Source organism: Diabrotica undecimpunctata, chromosome 5 (assembly GCF_040954645.1).
Source record: "Diabrotica undecimpunctata isolate CICGRU chromosome 5, icDiaUnde3, whole genome shotgun sequence".
NCBI lineage: Eukaryota > Metazoa > Arthropoda > Insecta > Coleoptera > Chrysomelidae > Diabrotica > Diabrotica undecimpunctata.
Genome location: NC_092807.1, coordinates 94,292,889 through 94,313,663, shown reverse-complemented (window position 1 = coordinate 94,313,663; position 20,775 = coordinate 94,292,889). Strand labels below are relative to the sequence as shown.

The window sequence follows — 20,775 nt, the reverse complement described above, 5'->3', positions numbered from 1 at the left end:
GCTAGATGTATATATATATATATATATATATATATATTATCTTCTTCTTCTTTTTCTAATGGCGCTACAACCCTTTGTGAGTCTTCGCCTGCTTAACAATGTTCTTCCATTCTGTCCTGTCGGATACTTTCCTTCGCCATTGCCTGATGCTCATGGTTTTAAGATCCGTCTCTACGTCGTCTATCCATCTTTTCCGGGGCCTCCCTCTTGTTCTGTTTCCTTGTGGCTTCCATCTCCGGACTACTTTTACAGCTCGATTATCTGGCAATCTTTCTAGGTGACCAAGCCAGTTTAGTCTTTGTGACTTTACAACTGTAAGAATATCTGCGCTCTGCATTAGTCCATCCAGCTCGTGGTTCATTTTAATTCTCCACGAACCATCGCTACATTGGGTTAGTCCAAATATCTTCCTTAGTATTTTGCGTTCAAATATTCTCAGTTGATTTTCATCAGTGGTTGAGAGGATCCACGTTTCACATCCATATGTGACCACTGGTCTAATTACCGTTTTGTAGATTCTAAGCTTAGACTTACGATTTAGTAACTTACTTCTCATTAAGTCTTTGTATGCATAAAAGCACTTATTACCGCTAAGAATTCGTGCTTGTATTTCTTGACTGATGTTGTTGTCGTTTATTATTGAGCCAAGGTAGGGAAAAGTGGAGGCGTATTTGTAGGTATGGTTGTCTACCTTCAGATTCTCATGTTGATTCGATTTTGTACACTCCATATATTTTGTTTTGCTTTCATTTATATATAGACCAAACGTAGTAGCTTCTCGTTTCAGTTCTATAACTTTTTTGCTTAATACCCTTTTGTTGCGGCTTAGTATGACAACATTATCCGCATTTGCGCATATTTGAATTGAATATAGATGCAATTGAATGTACATATATATATATATATATATATATATATATATATATATATATATATATATATATATATATATATATATATATATATATATATATGAAAAATCCATGTGACACATATAAAAATTAGACTCGACTAGTCTAGAATTGTCATTATATTAGAGTTTTTCGGTTTTTTAGTGTACACTGTACTGATTAAAATACTTCAAATAGACCTACATATCAGACCTGCGACATATAAAACAAAAAAAAAGGAAACATTTAAAGTTGGAGGGCGGAAAAGTCTAAAAATCATTGCTACAATCTTTTGCAGCAAAGCCGGAACAATTTTTAAATGAACAGGTTGTATAATGAAGATTTAAAGAGAAAATTAGATCTAAAATGGGGAATAATTATTTTTACATTTGGATAGATAAAACGACGGATTCAGTAAGCCTGTTCGCTGTTTATGTTGGTACCAAGGTATTTACCTTGTCTGTTGGCTATTAGTTTTGGCATATTCTTTATTAATATCTGACATGGGCAACATTATTGTTTACAGACCATCAAAGTTGTCTGCAAAAACTACTGTGTCTTCAGCATTGTTTGGGAAAGTATTTAGTATTTATTTTCATATTTTACATTTTTTTTACTTTTATTACTGTACTATATTATGATCTTATTTAATGGTATATCCTAACTACTTATTTACTTTAAAAGATATTATTTTCTCCTATTCAGTAAAATTTCATTGTTAAACTGGCTTAAACACATGTAGTCTGTTTTTAAGTTCAAAGAAACTGACTTTTCTTTTATGATTTTGGAAATTACATCGCAAATACATAAATCGCTGTAAAATATCAAATTTCTGTGACCATTTAATTGAATTATCGCCATTCAAAAGCGCCATACACTGAAGTTGATTTATGGGTAGACACTTGACTTACTTGCCCTACGGACCACCTACAAGTGTCGTCAGAGAGTCTCTGACTATTTTATACCAAGAACTACACACTTTCGGTTCGAGACAGCGAAAGAATGTTGCCAGTTTATCGGTTACGTTGTAATGTATATATTTTGTCTACCACATAGGGTATCGCTATAAGGTGTTAAAAGAACAGGAAGGACCTCTAGCAATTTAAAATGGACACCGCTTCGAGGTGCCAAATTAAAACGATTACAACAACTAGTTCTAACTATTGAAATAATTATTAGAAATACAAAATATATCTTTTTAAATGTTGAAAGCAATTATTAATCAAAATGTTTATTTTTACTTTTCCTTTAAAATTTAAACACAGAAGTTACCTGGATTGCACTGGGGTTTTACACAAAAATGCTGGGGGTGGAAACCAGACTTCACTGGAATTTCTGGGGGTAGAACTGGGCTTAGACTTTCTGCCATACGAACAAATAGACTACATCTATAGTCTGGAACAACGACCAGGGACAAACAAAAGTGGGGTTGAAGTGGTACTGGAACACAAACTGTAGACTCGGCTTTTTAAAATAACAGGAAACTGGAACATGTGGATATCGTTCAAAACCTCACTTAAAACTGTAACTGAACCATTAAACTGGTTAACTTACTATACTTTACACTGCTACACATTTTCCATGAAAGGAGCAAAAACAGAAAACTTTACAAATTCGACGTGAAATTTGGACAAACGTTAGAAGCAGCTATCATTGACAACGCCTCCGCGAGAGTGAGCAATTATCTTTTAAATTCATTCGCTTAACTTGGTACAAACAAAACACTAAACGGAAATATTTATTTAAAAGCAGTATCGAGCGGTTTGACGATGAAATAATGCCGAGAAAATACACATCTGTGATTTAATAAACAAACTCCAAAATGGTTTATTTTCGACCTCGGTGACGCTAAGATGAATTCAAAGAATTCGGTATTTTAATACGTACGAATGGAAAGTGAAATACACTCAAATTTTTCTTCTTTGCTTTAGCAAATACGAGGGGATTTCAATACATACTGAGAACATTTTAAAAATGCTACAACGTCCTTTTTTCGAGCCTCGCGCCGATCGTCGCGACGGGCAGATACAGCTCTGTTCCACTGGTTATGATTAATACACCAATATTTCAGAGGTAAGTTCTTGTCTTTATACAGATAACAGCAATGTGTAAAGCCAGTTAATTTTCGTAATATTTAAATTAATTGGTAATTTATTTACAGTCAAAATATTGCATTTTTCTTCATTATTATTCTAATTTCATTTAACCAGCGACCTCTAAGTTTTACACAAAATAAAAATATTTGTGTTATTTAGATGCACTCCGTTGATTAATCTACGTTCTCTTTGTTCTTTCACTAAAGTGGAGAATGCGATATAACTTTGAAATCATAAACAATTTAACAAAATAATAGGTAGGTGGAATTTAATATCCTTCATAAAAAGAAATAAGCTAAGATGAATATCACACAGAATGCGATATAACTTTGAAATCATAAACAATTTAACAAAATAATAGGTAGGTGGAATTTAATATCCTTCATAAAAAGAAATAAGCTAAGATGAATATCACACCTGTCAAGAGCGGCTAAAAACTTTTCTCACGAGCAAGCCCTATTATGAATACCTGTGGGAAGTAGAAGTAAAAGATCGTCAAAAATCAGGTGTAGGTAAATTGGTAATGGACGGGAACAACTAGTGAAGTAGATTACGGAATATCGACGATTAAATACTACTCTAATGTCACTGTCGATGATGGTATTTGCCTTAACTGCTATTACACTGTTTTGTAAAAAGAATATCACAAAATCTCATTCCGTCTTCGATTGGATATTATTTAAATTTAATACTGTATATTACCTTAGTGTTATGAAAAGTTATAAATACACATTTTGTTATGCCTAATTTGCTAATCTACTAATGGCGTGCGGGCATAATAAATCAGAAAAATATAATAAGGAGTGGTTTTGAAAGGTCGCGTTTGAATATGACGTTATAACCAGAAATAAAAATAATCAGAAAAGTGTTTGAAAAGCTTTCTTTAAAATACTCATAGTGGTTTTTCTATAATTTGCTAAATTACCATAATTATTTCATTTTTGCGTGCACAAGTTGGAGCTTAATGACTTCCAAGTATTATCGATTGTTAGAGAAGAAGAAAATATTACCATTGCAATCTTTATTATAGACTATTTAGGTCAACGCTATAGTTCTTGGTAAATTCTTCTCTGGTTTATATGTATATCGTCGCTATGGAATCAAACCGGCATAAGTCGAAAAAATCGAGTTTCGAGATATTGGTATCAAAAAAATTTGTTTTGTTTATTTTTATGTCAAATCGTTATAAAATTTGGTAAAAAAATTGGTCAAGTAGAGTATAGCCAGTTTGTTTGTTTATAATGTTAGAGTCGCCACTTTGCTTAGCAGATGATAAATCTATTGCGCAATATGCTAATAGTTTCTTAAACTTCATGCGTCATGTAAGTAGACTGATTTATCTCACAATAATACTGTTTCTCATCATTGATTCTCATTAAATTATTGGCAAATAATCCGGTTTGGAATTAATATTTATCATTATTAATGCAGTGCTATTTAAAACAAACTGGCATATAAGCCAAAATGTCTGTTTTCTGTTAAATTGTCTCTCAGAAATTAATTTGAATATCAACCAAAACGGAATTAGGTGTCAATCATTTAGCTTGATTTTAAAACAGAATTTTAAGTGATGTTTTAGAAGGTATGCCGGTTCATTCTACACTAATTTAGTTACATAGATTTCATTTTGAAAGATTAATTTCATTGTTAGTGTAATACATTCTGATGTTTTAACCATTGATATAAATAAACAACATGATTATATCGATAAATTGTTTATATGGTAAAGTTGTAAAACCGATTTTATTGCAACAACAAACATGTTGTTCGCAAACATTCAACAATAAACATGTTGTTGGAAAACCAACTAATTTTTTACTATTTATAAAATAGCTTCAGAATAATTTTTTACCTCTCCAATTTAATTTAACGCCGCCTCTGTAGTTTGAATATCAATAATACAGTAGACTCCCTCTAAAACGAGAACTGAAATGGCAGACTAATTACCTCGTTATAAGCCGATCTCGTTATATCAGACAGCAATACTGTGCATACATATGAATATGTAGTTTTCTAATTTTCTATAGTCACTTCCTATAGTGAAGCCATTCGGAGCAATATAAGATGCTAAATATTGTTTGAATGGCGTTTTTGAAAAAAAGTTGTTTACTATTATTGTCAATGATATACGTTAAAAAAATCTGTACTTACATTTTTTCCAACTACATGTTGTATAAAGCGTATTTTCAAGGATGACATTAACTATTGCTTCTGCAATTTGAAGAAGTCTGTCATTTTTGACTGCTTTAAATTGTCCAGTATCATTCTATCTATCATATCTTTTAAATATGTGAAACAGTTGTATGCTTCTTCATTTGCGTTTTGTCTTAAGATAAAGTTTCTTACAACGTTTAAAGCACTTTACACATCTTGTCTATTAGGACCTTCTTGCGTAGATTCACCGCGATTGTCTTCTCCATCTTCATCACTTTCGTCACTGCCGATAAAGCGCTCCGCTCATCATCAATGGCAATAAATTCAGAAAACTCGTCATCATTGTTCAGTTGGGTTAGTTCTTGACCTTGCTGTTGTAACCTCAACCACTCTGCTACAGGATATTCATCTTATTTATTTTCTACCTCAGTGTCTGTCCACCATTACCAAAATATTTTCTGTTGTTTTTTTTATCTACGAGTGTCCATGCTTTGTGGATAAAATTTACGGCATCTAATACAGTAACAAGGGATTCACTACGGTTTTCCACATTATTCAGGATCCGCTTAACTTTCTGTAGTGAACTTTAAGGGACCTTATGATACCCTAATCCATTGGTTTGAGAACAGATGTGCAATTTGGGGGTAAAAAAAGGAGTTGAACATTTTTTAAACCGTTAACTTTCGGATGGGCTGTATAATTGTCAACAATTAAAAGAATCTTTCGATGTCCCAACTCTCTGTCCCACTTCAAAATTTCTCCACTAAAAATCTCTGCTGTCATCCACGACATTTTATTAAATTTATATGTGACAGAAAGCTGATTCACACCTCTGAAACATCGTGGTTTTTGAGATTTCCCAATGACTACTAACTTCTTTTTTTCGGAACAGGACATGTTGGCACACGCGAGTACAGTTACTCTTTCTTTTGATAACTTGCCACCTATACAATGTTCATTTTTGAATTTGAGGGTCTTATCTGGAGTAAGTTTAAACAAAAGTCCTAGCTCGTCGGCATTGAAAACATTATCGTCACTGTAATTTTTCTTATTGTAGGCCACGACTTCAACCTGTTATCGGTGACTTCTTTGGAAACACTTTTCGCTTCACCGCAAGTTTTTTCACACATAATTTTGTGCCTGGCCTTAAAATGGGTCGTCCACTCACTCGATGCTTTAAAATTCTCATCACCACCTGGCGCCTGTGAAAACTGTGTTGTTTTTTCTTGAAGCAGTGGTCCACTTATTGCAACATTCGCAGCCCTGTTTACCGTAAACCATTTGACCATTGCAGTATAGAGTTCTTTATTAGTTGCGGCACGTAGTTTTCTCGATTTACCGGAAAAAGACGAACTTGCTGCTAAAATCTTGTGTTTATTTTTGAAATTCTTCTTTCATGACAAACTTCTGCTTTCTTCTTAACATCTTTCTCAATGTTCTCAACATCTTTAAGGATGTTAAGTTTTTCTTCTAAAGTAAATGCATTTCTTTTAGGAGCCATAGTGTGTGATCTATGTGACTATGTAATCTACAACACAACTTTCAGGCACAATTAGGAAACAAACGATAAACATCTAGGACAAAAACAACTGTGAAATGAAATTCTGGTGAAATTTGTTTCATTTTTCATGTTTTAAAGCCTCTTTACGTAGTTTATTTGGTACAAATGGTCAAACTCAATGGTAAATTTCCGACAACACAATATCGGTCGGTAGATTAAACAGAAGAAGTTTATTGCGGACGGCAGTTAAAAAGGGTATATATTTATAAATACGTTTTTCGATCTTATTTTCTTTCGTTATAACCGAATTTGCCTCGCTATTGAGGGTTATAGTTCAATAGAAATTTCACGGGATATCAAATGTATCTTGTTATAAGCGAAACCTCGTAATAACCGTGTTCGTTATAGAGGGAGTATACTGTATTATCTATTATGCTATAATTTCACTATTTGGGAGAGTGATTCATCGTTTAAACGCTGAATATCCTCAAATTTAAATGTTTACAGCGGCCCTCGAAAACTACCCGTTTTCTCAATTGAAATTCGCGTTTTCTTATAAGAAATTACCCAATATATAAGTAGTATATTTATTTGTGCTTCTCTATAAAAAAATTGACCAGGAGTTGTCGTACAGTGCAGCCAATTCTTGTTCACAAGTAGTAATTATGGTCATACAAAACCTGTATTCTTCCACGCAGCGATTATTACCGTCATAAAAATACCAAAACACATGATTTTTTTTATAGTAAAAATTAAGCACAAAATTGTAATTAAATAAATTTTATTTATATGTTCCGTTTCGTTACATATTTAAATTTATAAAATAAAAATCGATATTTTAAAACATTATTTTTCAATCGTTTGGAAACTTTGGAATTAGCGACGTAACTCCGTTTCAATTCCGACCCACAGAAAGCCGTAAAACTAGTTTTTGCCGAGCAAGTGTCCATCAACAATCGTTCGTTTACATTGGCGTTTCCGAGGGTAGTGCATGTGTTGCATTTTGTGAATATATTTTATGTGATAAGTTTGTGTTATTGATAAAACGTGTTAGTGATAATACGAGTGTTATAGTTTGTCGTTTTATAGTAAATTTTTAGTTATATTCTGTGATTATTTGGTTTGAGTTTTATTGGAGTTGGACGAAAAACCGAGTTTTTCTAAGAGAAGACAGCAAAATTCTGATGTTGATTCCAAAAATGAAAAGCCGCAAAAGAGACGGAAAATGTTAACGTCCGAAGAGAAGGTAATGATACGAAACGTTTATGAAGGAATTGTCGGCAGAAAAATGGCATTAAATATTAGCCAAGCAGTCGACATTTGTAGCAGTTTAACAAAAGTATCCTTTAGCTGTATTTATCGTGTACTTAAAAATACATCGGAAAATAAAAGCAAGAAAAAGAAAGAATTAGAGGTAGGAAAAGCATTGTTTTGGATGACGAGACAAGGAATATTATACGCCGAAAAATACATTCATTTTATTTTCGGAGTAAAATTCTAACACAGCTCGAAAACGATGACTCCTTACCCAAGATATCTCGTAAAGTCTTAATCAGGACCATGCGCGAAATGAACTTTCGATATGTAAAACTTTACAGAAAAAGTATGCTATTAGAAAAAAAAATTGTTGTGTGGAGAAGAAAATATTTAGAAGAAATACGCAAAATTCGCAGCACTGGACGCAAAATATGTTATTTGGATGAAACCTGGATTAACGAAGGTCATACAGTTGGAAAAGTTTGGCAAAATTTAAATGTCAAAAGTAAACGCGAAGCATTTATAGAAGGCTGGTCTACAGGATTAAAAGCTCCATCAGGAAAGGGACGTTGTTTATTTATCAACCATATAGGAAGTGGTACAGGGTTCCTTGATGATGGTTTTCTTCAATTTGCCTCGAAAAAAAACAGGTGATTATGAAAGAAATTGAAAGGAAGGATTCAAGAATGGCTTACAGAAAAGGGGATTGCATATGAAGAATCAATGCTTAAAATTTAGCTACTTGACATTGCACGGTTAAGGAAAAGTGAATATCTTAAATATGCTGTAGATGAAACCGCAAAAGATTATGATGTCAAAGTTCTACGTCTACCACCTTATCATTGCAAACTTAATCCCATTGAACTTATCTGGGCGCAAGTGAAAGGAGAAGTAGCACGCAATAACAAAACGTTTAAATTAAACGAAGTTAAGGAACTTTTGATTCAAGCAATCCTCCATGTAACTCCACAGAGATGGGCTAAATGTATAGGCCACATAATTAAAGAAGAACATCGTTTGTGGGACCTTGACACTCATATCGAAGTTTTACTAGAGCCAATTATAATTACACCAAGTGGTGAAGATAATGACAGCGATAGCAGCATTGCATCTTCAGATTTAGACAGCGAATAATATTTTCTAATAGTTTTAATAAGAACATCAGCATAAAAAAAAAAAAACAAAAACAAAAAAAAACGAGAAGAACATAGTAAGTGTGTTTGTGTTTAAATAGAATAGTACAATGTTTTGTTACATCAAACATTGTTTTTATTTTGTTTTTATAGAATTTTATTTTGTTTTGTTTTATACTGTTTAAGTGTTTTGTTCATTTTATTTAATAAGACAATATGGCTCTTGGCGAACACCCATTTAAAAAAAGTAACGCGCCACAAGACATACCTCTGGGATGGTGTGGAAACTGTCTTAAAATTTGTTTTAAAAAAAATTCATTGTGTAACTCTTTAAGGACGGGTCACGTCAAAAGACGTTTTAGCGTAGCTTCCGCGACAGTCGGGTGGTATCAGTAAGCTTTCTACAAAATTTCTTGTTTTTTATAGCTTTTTGTTTGTGGCATTCTGTATTTTTAGGGGAATGTAGGGAATGAGCCACAAAATATTTATTCATATGTTTATTTACTGACCTTTCGATCTCTATATCCAGAGACCGTTTTTTCAATTATACAAATGATAGTAATATTTATTTTCTATGGCTTTTTGCTTGTCGTTCTGTATTTTTAGAAATAATGTTGGGAATAAGCCACAATATGTTTATTCAAATTACGGTTTAATTCAAATTAGTTTAATTTACGGACGTTTCGGTCTCTATAAAGAGACCGTTTTCATTCATACAAATGACAGATATATTTATTTTTCTATAGCTTTTTGTTTGTGGCATTCTGTATTTTTAGGGAGAAGGTTGGAAATAAGCCACAATATATCTATTTACATGTTTAAAACACTGTTTCGATCTCTATTCCGTTTTTAAAGATAGAAAAAAAAAAGAAAATAAATAATATAAGATTATAAAAGTATATAATAATAAACAAATAAAATAAATATAACTATCATTTATATCTTTGAAAGCGGTCCTTGGATATAGAGATCGAAACGTCAGTAAAAACTTGTAAATAAATATATTAATATTTGAAAAATAAAATATAATTAACGTTAAAATAAAAGTGAGTGTACGTCACTGGATTTTCATACGCCTTTCCGCATTTCTGCGCCTTTAAACGATGAATCACTCTCCCAAATAGTGAAATTATACCATAGTGAAAAAGACCAGACGATCGTCAGCGTATTTGACACCTCTTCGGCCCGCACACCCCTCGACCCTTTGCTCCATCTAGTCGCATAGACCCCAGTTGCATTCGCATTAAGTACTATAATTCAAGTTGTTAAGTCGACCAAGACGTTGCTCTCTCCCTCTCTCTCTCTCACCTGTGCCACACAATTGTTCTTACAAGAGCATAGTCAAATTTAGTTTAGTGTAGTAAAGTGTATCCAAAAAAGATATTGTGGAAGGTAATAAACCGCACATAAAAAGTTTAAGTGTATACATTTTCACCCCCATAAGAGGAAATAAACGAATCAGCAAACAATTAAATCCTGTAATAAAACTAGACAGGTCACCATGAGGGTTTGGTGCGTTGCGGGAAATGGGAGGAAATAACCCATCATTTACCTACAAATGTATTAAAGTAGAGTATACAGTAAACAACAAAATCACGAAAGAAGATGAAAAATTCGTACCTGCATAATTTTTAAAAACTTTTGACCCCTCCTATAGAGCAATTGGTACAACTTTCGAAAAAACAGACATAACACAGGTATGCTGAGTATAGAAATTGAAAGCAAAAATAAAAACAATAGGAAGTTGGGTGAGGAACTCGTAAATCGTGCAAACTTTAACATAAAAAGCTCCAAGGATTTCACACCAAAGATGACAAACCTACAAGATGTCAGCTTCTGCCAATATAGAGCTACTATTTTTAAATCATAATTGTCTGCAAACCTGAAAAAGACCAACACAAAGTTTAATTTACAATATTTTTGGAAAAAGACTTATCTGTTATGAAAGTAGCTTTAGAAAAGAGGCCACTATGCCACTATGTTTTATGTTATGTTAGGTTATCTGTGTCATGTCAATTGTGAGGGGGTCAATAAATAAGTTAGTTGAAGTTAGTTGAGTCTTATTTATTATATTACTATAAATATATAACATTGTCCAGGCCATAAAAGGAGAATAAGAAAGAAACAACTAGTTATACTATAGTTACGACCTTCAGGCAGTGCTTTCTTGTCCGCAAGAGGTGGCTTGATCTTTTATTACATATGTAACCTAGCTGTTTGTAACTTTATGAATTCGGAACTGAAGGATGACAAAAGTGTGCAACGCTACAACGCTTTTCATATAATGCAAAGGAGAAAGATAGGTCCCAGAAATTTGCAAGCTATGTACTGAAATGGTTTCTGGACGATTTGCAGGTCATGGCTGAAAAATGTAGGAATATAGAATAACCGGTATATATGTGTTTTATCGACTTTAAAAAGGCATTTGACCAGGTCACTCACGACAAACTGATAGGTCTCTTGAAACAGATGAGCATTAATGACCAAGACCTTAGTATTATCAAAAAATTGTATTGGCAAACAACAAAAAAAATCAATACGCAAACAAACGAATTGGTCAGAATACGACGGAACCAGTAAAAATACGACGTGGAGTGAGGCAAGAGTATATTGTATCGCCTGTACTTTTTAATATCTTCTCCAAATTTATTTACAGGGATACCTTAGATGAAGATGCATGCATTAAAATAAACAGAATAAATGTCAACAATCTCAGCTACGCAAAGGACACGGTACTGATTGCTTTCAATGAAAAAGAGTTGTAACGACCTATACCAGGGTAACCGAAACATGTGTTGAATATGGGCTAAAACTTAATACATCTAAGATAAATTTTATGAGTGTCAGCAAAACAGAGTTACAACCAATGAACATCAGAGCGTATGAAATAAAGTAAAAAAAGTGTCCACAATATCACCTATTTCGTCGCCAATGTTAACGATAACTAGGATATGAGCAAAGAAATAAGAAGACGCATTGAAAAAAAAAAAAACAGAGTAGCTTTCCATAAACTAAAGAAAATATTCATTAATATGAATAAAATCTAAAAATCAGATTATTATGCTGCTAGATATTCTCCACATTACTGTATGGCATGGAAAGCTGGACTCTTACAGAAACATTAATGAAAAAAAAAGGAGTCTTTTGAGATGTGGATTTACTGAACAATATTTTAAAACAGATGGGTTGATCGAATATGAAAAATTTACACCAAATGAAAAATAGCACAAATATGAAAAAAGAAACAATAATAATTCGGATGTTGCAATATTTCGGCCATATAATGAGACATCCAGACAACCTACACCAAGATCGCCGGAAAAGGACGCCCAGGCCGAAGAAGAACATCCTAGCTTCGAAATCTCCGAGAGTGGTATCAAGAGACATCCGCTAATATGTTTTAAGTTTTACCGCAAACAAAGTTATTATTGCCAATATGATCGCCAACGTTCTTTGGTGAAAAATGTTTCCTTTGCATTTATGTCCTTGATTTCATCCTGTTTAAAATGTTCGTGATCCCCGAAAGGAAGAAAACGAAGTTTGACTACGAATTCTTCATGTATAGCCTATTCAATTTAATGTCAAGTTATTGTAGTTTTTTAGTGGAGTATTGGACAAGATAATATCATTACCAAAAAAGACAATGTCAGTTTATCATGATACGATTGAATCAAAGCTTACCTAAGTGCATAGGTGTTCTATCTTGATTGTCTGTAACACTAGCTGATGCCCTTACTCCATAGAAATACTTGACTAGAACTTCGTCACCTTCTGCAGCAGCGATATGTAATGGGGTCTGACCTTCACCATTTCGAATGTCCACGCTGGTACCATAATCAACCAGTATTCTTACCTGAAAAATTCCCGTTTGATTTCTTACATAAAAGACGTTAACAAATACGTTTATTTGATCAAATATATGTACTTTATGTTGATATACTTAAATGAAATTATTTTTGGATCCGTAGGTTAAAAGATTTCTGTTTAATAATTTTACCATGTCGATATCCTTTCGTCGTACTGCTAAATGAAGAGCTGTGTCTCCATTGGCTGATTGCGCCTTCAGCTGTTCCGCCGTTTGTGCGCTTAACAATTCTCTGCACATAGACTGGTTACCAGCTTCGACAGCTAGCAACAATGGTATCTTACCTCTCTGAAATAAATTAAACAAAATTTTATTTTGTAGTTAAAAAAAATAAATTTAAGATGTTTCAGTCCTGCTTAAAACGCTGGCAAAAAATGTGAAACTCAAACCAATCCAAACTTTAAGTTATTAAAAGTAGGGTTATTATCAAACTATAAACACTTTAAAGCAGAATGATCATCAAACGAGTGATATTGGACATACAGTATGTATTTATGAGATCACATTACAAACATTATATGAAAATGGAGACTGGAGAAAAAATGGAAAGGAGAAACATCTTCTCATCTAGTGTGGCGACAAGGAACTACCCATAGCGAATACCATGTTCACATATTACCAGTAAAAATTATACATACGGAAGTCAAATTGAAAGGTATTGATAGTTCTACAAAGATAACGAAATCGAAACTCTATTACGGCCAATCGCGCCGCAAAATCTAAGTTCCGCTCGCAGGTGGATTCCTCAGTTTGTAGTTCCGATTACATTCTAACATCCATTGACGTTTGGGAAGTTACACAAAATCTGCGCTCAAAGTTTGATGCTGCATTACAGTTGCATGGCGGTGGGAATAGATTTAGAGGTCCAGCTTGAGCTCATAACATCTATCATCCACCGAGAATTTATTAATAATCGGTGTTTTTTTGTAGGTAAAGAATTTTAAGTTAACGATATCTTTTCTGACGACAGCCGTCTTGTTAGCTGTCAAGTAATTAATGCTTAGTTTGATTTGAAATTTCAACAGGAATATACTAAAATTTCAGCAAGGCTATCACATTGTGAAAATTGATTGTTAGAATAATTATGGTTTGGTTCAAAATACTTATCGTGCACTACATCCATTTTATGATTGACATAATCGTCCATCAGAGTAATTAATTAGATTCACGATGGAACGTTTTTAGTTTAACAGATGGAACAACCAAGTTATTGGTTGGATAGAGGAGATTGGCTAAGAATGATGGGAATGGGGCAAGGCGCTGATCATGATTAAATAAATGTTCAATGTAACTATACCCGTAATAAGATTCTGAAACTATTTTCTTGCGGCATGTCTATTAGAATAATTATTAGGGATTAAGCCACAATTAATTGGAACGAAATTTATATTTTTACCTAGTTAATGTTTGAAGTTTCTATTTCTACTCCAGAAATCGTTTTCAAAAAACGACTATTGTAAAGATTCTTTGAAAATATATAGCTTACAAGTTGCTGTTAAAGATTATGATTTTTAAAATTGATGGTTGATACTTGGAGTCCATCTTGTAGGAAATAGCATACTTATGGTTTAAGAAAAATCTGAGGCAGGTGTTTTTACCCTAAGAATATCTATAAATTCTGAAATTCTGACTGTTTTGTGTGATTTTTTGTATTATATGTTTGTGTAATGTGTGTTTACGTAGATTATATGTGTAGTATATAAATTGTTGATGCGATGTCTCACACTTCCTATTAATCTGGTATTGTTAGTAGATTCTTCTTATTAACTTTATTTAGTGTTGACAACTAAAGCCTGTTACATTCTGCCGATAAGTTTGCTACACATTTTTCTTGATTAAATATGCTTCTCATGAGAGGTGCTTTATTCACTTTTCTCTTTTTTATGTCTGTTTCTTTCATGATTAATGATGCATATTTCACTTGATGCATGTTTACATATCTGAGAGTTCTCGAAGTCTCTGTTCTTGATATCCTGACACTTAGCGGTCTTGATGTTTCAGTCACATAAAAAAATTTTTTATACATAATTTATTCACTTAATCTTCGGCTGTTGTTTTGAGCTTTTCCTAGCTAGATAATGTGAGGCCTACATATTTACACTTCATCACTTGTTCTATTATCTGACTTTCCAGCTCCAATTTACATCTTACTAAATTTGCTGTTATAACCATGCATTTTGTCTTTTTTTGGGGAAATTAATATGTTAAATTTTCTGGCGGTTATATTAAATTGGTGCAGCATACGTTGTAGATCATCTTCACTCTAAGAGAGTAGTATTGCGTCGTCTGCATAGCAGATTATTTAAAACTATTTTTCTCCCATTTGGTATCCTTTTTTAGTTCTTACTTTTTTATTATTTCATCAATAATCAGGTTCAAATAGAGGACTCAGGAAATCTCCCTGTCTTATTTCATTGCCAGCTTCATTGGGGTCAGTTAGTTCTTCTTCTATTTTTGCTTTTATTGTGTTATTTTTTTAGATATTTTCAATCTAAAACGAATTTTGTTTAGCGATGATTGCCACTTTTAGTTGAATTGACACGTCAATAAGCAAGACTGTCGTATTTGGGTGGAGATCATCCTCAATTTCATTTTACGACTCTCTTACATCTTGAAAAACTGACTATTTGGTATGTTTTGTAACCTTTGAAATCATTGGACAGTACTTCTTCAAAAGCGATGTTGGCTAGTACTTACTGTCAATGGTGACCATTACAGAGCTGTGATCACTGATTTTTGTTAACAACACATTATATCTCACACAACTCGTGCTACAAACAATTTATTAAAGGAAACGTTAACGACCACATAATTTCATGGTTTGACCCTGTGAAGTGGCTGCCAAGACCATGCGATCTAACAAGCCAGACTCTTTTCTGTGGGAATATGTGAAGCTGCTGGTCTGCGTCGCTAAGTCAGAAACGATTGAAAACTTGTAATATACCACAATGCCACAAATATTGCTAAAAGTTATTGAAAAGGAGACTACATCCGAGGAAACCGCAGCAGCCATATGTTAGAAATAACATTTGAATAGAAATAGCAAAAAAAATATTTTTTGAATAAAGTCACTTGCATGTTAAATAAAAATGTTTTCTTTATTTTATTTCATTTTTAAAATTCTATAGCTCTAATAAAAATACCCCATACCTATTTCACACTCTGTATAAGTAAGTCGAAAGTGCAACGTCTCAAACTACAGATTCGCTGCTTATATCAACACATAAATATCCAAATGGTCCAAAAGAGCAGAATTTGTACTTTTCCGTCGGTCGCGTGTCGACAGTTTCACCGACTGGTACAAACAAGCCCACAAATTTACCCCTCAATAAAAAGACATTACGATTGTCAGCCTATAGACGTCCCTATCGAGTTTATTGATACTGCTTTAGGTTTAATGCATTCCTTTATTTGTACTTGAGGTTTGAAAGCAATTTTTGTAGAACAATGTTAAGTGACGAAAATTTTTTAATACCGATATATGATATTTTAACTTTCTTGTTTGTTTAAAAAGTAGGATTATGCCTTCTTTAACAATTAATAGGTAACGAGTTGTGTGTGAGACTGATTGGATTTAAAACTTCTTATTACCTTAATAATTATCTATTTGTCGAGATATTCAATACATACGTTTTTACTGTCGGTATTTTCCTTGTGTCAGCTAACGTCTCTAGTCCTTTCTATCCTGCATTCTCCATATCTAAGGTGTCGTCTTTCCAAGGCTTCGTCCAGTTCATCCCCACATAATCTTCGGGGTTTGGTTCTTTTTCTCTTTTTTCTATATTCCAAAATCTTTGACATCCACCTTGTACTATCTGTTCTTCTCACGTTTCCATACCATATTAATTGCTTTTCTTTAATGTAGTTTACTCTGTCTTGTTATACTGCCATTCTTCTTTTTATTTCCTTATTTCTAATAAGATCCAGTCTTGTTACTTTACAGCTTCTTTTCATGAACTCCATTTCGGCTGCTGTAATTTTGGAGCAGTTTCGTTTGTTTATTACCCAATTTCAACTCCACACAAATGGTCGAGTTCTTACACTCGTGAAATAAACTAATTTTTAGTGTTTTTGTGGAGTCTAATGTGATGTATTTTATTTGTTTTTTTCGAAGATGTGTTTAAGTTTTTAAACTTTTGAAAGAAAATTTTGTATTTTTTCACCAATGGGATCCCTCTTTAATAGTGATACTTTATAAACTTAACTACAGCTGTAAGGAAGGCTTTACAAGACAAAAACGCTCAGTTATGACTCTTTTATTTGGGAATAATTAATTGTTGAAGATAATATATTATGTTATTAATGCAGGACCTTTCTACAGTAAATACTGCTTGATCATATCCAATTTTATTTACGATAGATTTTTCCAGTTTTTGACTAGAATTCCCACTTCATTCCAGCCGTTGCTCCTTCTTCCTTTTTTCTCTTAGTTTCAGTGATTACCAAAATGTCAAGGTTCGTCTTCATAAATTCTTCTATCACCTCTTTGTCTTAAGTTCGCTATCCTTGGATGTTCCAATTGCTACAGGTGACTTCTTCCTTTCTCTCTCACTATTTCTGGTTTCGCCGTGGGTTAAGATTTCTTCCTTCATTGGAGGTGTGACTTACTACCGGGGGAACTACCTTTGGATTTGTCAGTCTACTTCTTGTATGTTCGCCTGTTTTTGTTTTTACATATGCCATGATTGCTAAAGTCTGAAGCCAAAATTTCCACTTTGTAGAACTTGTAATTTTACCCGCCCATTCTAGATTCGACGCTGTTTGTAACTGCCCACTCTGGATGAGACGTTGCTTGACATTATACCAGCCCTGAAGTCTGTGATGCTATTTTCGCCATTCCCACCATGTAAAGTTATTCTTTTTCACCCCACAACTGGGTCCCAACTGAAGTTGTTCACTATGGCCTACTGAAGTTAGAGGTATCCACCCCGCGACGTGGATGCGTCATGTAAGAATTTATTTGTGTGATTGTCAGAGAAGGAGGCTCTAACTCTCCATGGACTGGGTTAATGAGCATGTATGATTCCATGCCCAAAGGCTCTATTACTTATTTAAACTACAAATATATTTATTTTTAATTTATTCTGTGAGATTTTACGATTCCGATTGTGTTACACGTTATGTGTACAAATGTACAATGTGTAAAATATTTTAAATTGTCGATATGGCGGGACCGTTAAAGCGTGAACCTTAAAACGATAAAGACTTAAAAAAACTGCTTTTGGCATGCGATGGTTTACAGATAAAAGAAGCTATATAAGTAGATAGTGTTTTAAAAAATGACTATTTGGTACCTATCTGAACATGATAGTGAAAGTGAATATGACGAATTTCGTAATGGGAAAGTTAATTTAAAACATTTTAGAAGATACAGATTTGATAGGCTAAAAAATTTCTTATTTTTACTTCAATATTCGACTTAAATCATAAAAATATTGAAACACTTTTAACTATCATATTTCGTATTAGTTAATATAATTTGTATAAACAATTGATGTGCTTCAAAAGTTCGAGATAAAATTTTTATGTTTTAACCTTTGGTAAGAGCTTAGGAACATTTTGCAACAGTACTAAAACTTAAAATGCTAAATTGTTAAATGAATTTTTTTTTGTCCCGTAATATTTATATTTTATATAAATTATATAAATACAGTCCTCTCTTCTCTCTATAATGATATGCAAGGGACCGGGGATATAAGCAATACAGTATAAAAAATGGCTGTACAACTAAAAATGTATACTGCACAGTAACAAAATAATATTGTGCTATACAGTATTTTTATCGAGGTATGAAAAAAGATTACATCCCATATTCTGCCTATATTAACGAAAAAAAAATGTCACCTTGGTCTGTTTCCTTTTCTCTTTCCACAGAAGGGACCTGACCTTGTCCTAAAGACGCATATAATCTTACCACTGCACTCATATCCTCTTTCTGGGGGATGAAAAACCAATGAAGCACTTTTGCCGTATCCAATACCTGCTGAGGGGTCAGAATTGGTTCTGGTTCTGCTTCCACTTCCAGGTCACTGTTTTCTTCTGCACGAACTTCTTGTAGGATTTTTACATTAATCTATTTTCACAAAAGTAGGATGTCCTCGTCAGAAAGTCCAGACGTTGTAGCTATATTGTCATCAACTTCTTTGAAATCTGTTAGCTCTGTAGGTGATAGGAAGTTGTAACTGCCAGGCCCAAACAGCTAACAGCAGGTCATCTTCATCCTCAGTCAATCCTTGATCTTCCAGCCATCCTGCTTGTTTGAAGGAATATTTTATTGCATTGCTCATCGCCTCGTCTCTTCTATCAAGAGTCTTCTCCTATAATAGCTTTTCAAACTCTTGATGACACTTTGGTGCTGACAGGAAACAAAGTTCAATGTTTTGAAGGTTGCACAATACAGGATAAGCATGACAATTGCCTACAAGCAAAAAAAGTTTTAAGGTCGACATCCCATTTTCTTATCGCTTCTTCAAACATTTCCGAAGTCATTCACGTACTCTTGTTTGCTTTGTAGGTTGCGGGTAAGTTTTTGATGTTTTTAAAGTATAGTGAGTTTTTTGACTTCCATATCACTAACAATTTTCTCTTCACCGAAGGTGTCAGGTTGGAGACTGACTGAACAGGACATGACTGAACCAGTCTTATCAACATTGAAAATGTTGTCTGACGCATATAGTGCCTTCAGTCCAGGCCACACGTTTCCTAGCTAATCATCTGTTACGTTTTTGTTAACATCGTGAGCCTCCCCGCTGATCCGCCCATATTTGATCTTATGATGCAGCTTCCACTTGCTCAGCCAACCTAAATATGACTTGAAATTCCCAATTTCAAGCTCAGTTGCAAAAAACTTAGCTGTTGTCCTGACCACAGGCTAAGAAAGTGTAGGATGGTTCATACGCTGCTGCTGGAACCACTGAAGAATAACGCGATCCAAATTCCTGCTGTTGCCATTCATTTCTGCTTCAAATCACTTTTTTCTGTCCTTCTATATCGTAGCTACAGTTAACTGATACATCACCGAGAGCGCTTTAAGCTGGATTTATAGTTTGACGGACTGTAGACGTAGACGCACTGGGGACGTAACAAACGGACTGTAAATATTATTTCAATTTAAAAATCGACGGAGTGGAATTTTTGCGCATGAATAGAAACAGTGGCTAGAGTTGGTGACCATGATACTATAATATCCTTTTATTATTTATTATTATTATTTTATAAATTCTTAACGTCCATTGTAAAAAATAATCAACAAAATCAAAATTCGAACATGTTGATAAACAACTTTACAAAATGGTGGGCGGGCCAGACAGTTCACTTTGGTTGACAGCACAAAATTCTTCATTTTGATTGGCCAGACGCAAGTAACGCACTGTAAAAGATGAAAGTTGGCCAACTCTTCCGTTGCAGTGCGTTTCACTTACGTTCGGTTAGGCGTTCACGTTCATTTATAAATAAGAGTACTGTTCACACACTGAGACATACCTGAAACTGAAAGCGAGAAGTCGTTATGACATCTGTGTGAAAACAGGCACGTTGCGGGAACAATAAAAACGTGTCACTTAATTTTTGGATAACAATAATTAGGAGGGGTGGCCGCATTCCTAAACACGAAACAAAACAACCGCTGGCTGGACATTGATCTTGCCACTTGCGACTTAGGTAGTCTGGGTTTTAAACACAATAAAACATTTGCCATCGACTATTGAACACTGAAAAGTCACAGTTGTTATAAAGAGAGAATGATATCGGTATAGAGAAAGAATTATTACATTGTCTTTATGATGAACCAAATGACGTTTACTATTTTCATTGTTATAAGGGAATTATCGTTATATAGGGAATCGTTAAAAGAGAGATTACTATAAAGCTGTGTCGAATA

The 20,775-nt window shown here is 33.7% G+C and overlaps 1 protein-coding gene across 3 annotated transcripts in view; it reads right to left on the bottom strand.

Annotated features, from left to right (window-relative positions):
- nompC (no mechanoreceptor potential C) overlaps positions 1-20,775 on the bottom strand; it is a 160,044-nt gene that overhangs the window by 96,766 nt on the left and 42,503 nt on the right. For all 3 annotated transcript variants that reach the window (XM_072532233.1, XM_072532230.1, XM_072532232.1), the window contains exons 6-7: positions 13,029-13,184; positions 12,713-12,884 (exon numbers count right to left, since the gene is read on the bottom strand). In XM_072532233.1, coding sequence (XP_072388334.1) covers positions 12,713-12,884; positions 13,029-13,184 — 328 coding nt within the window. The remainder of the gene's footprint in view (positions 1-12,712; positions 12,885-13,028; positions 13,185-20,775) is intronic.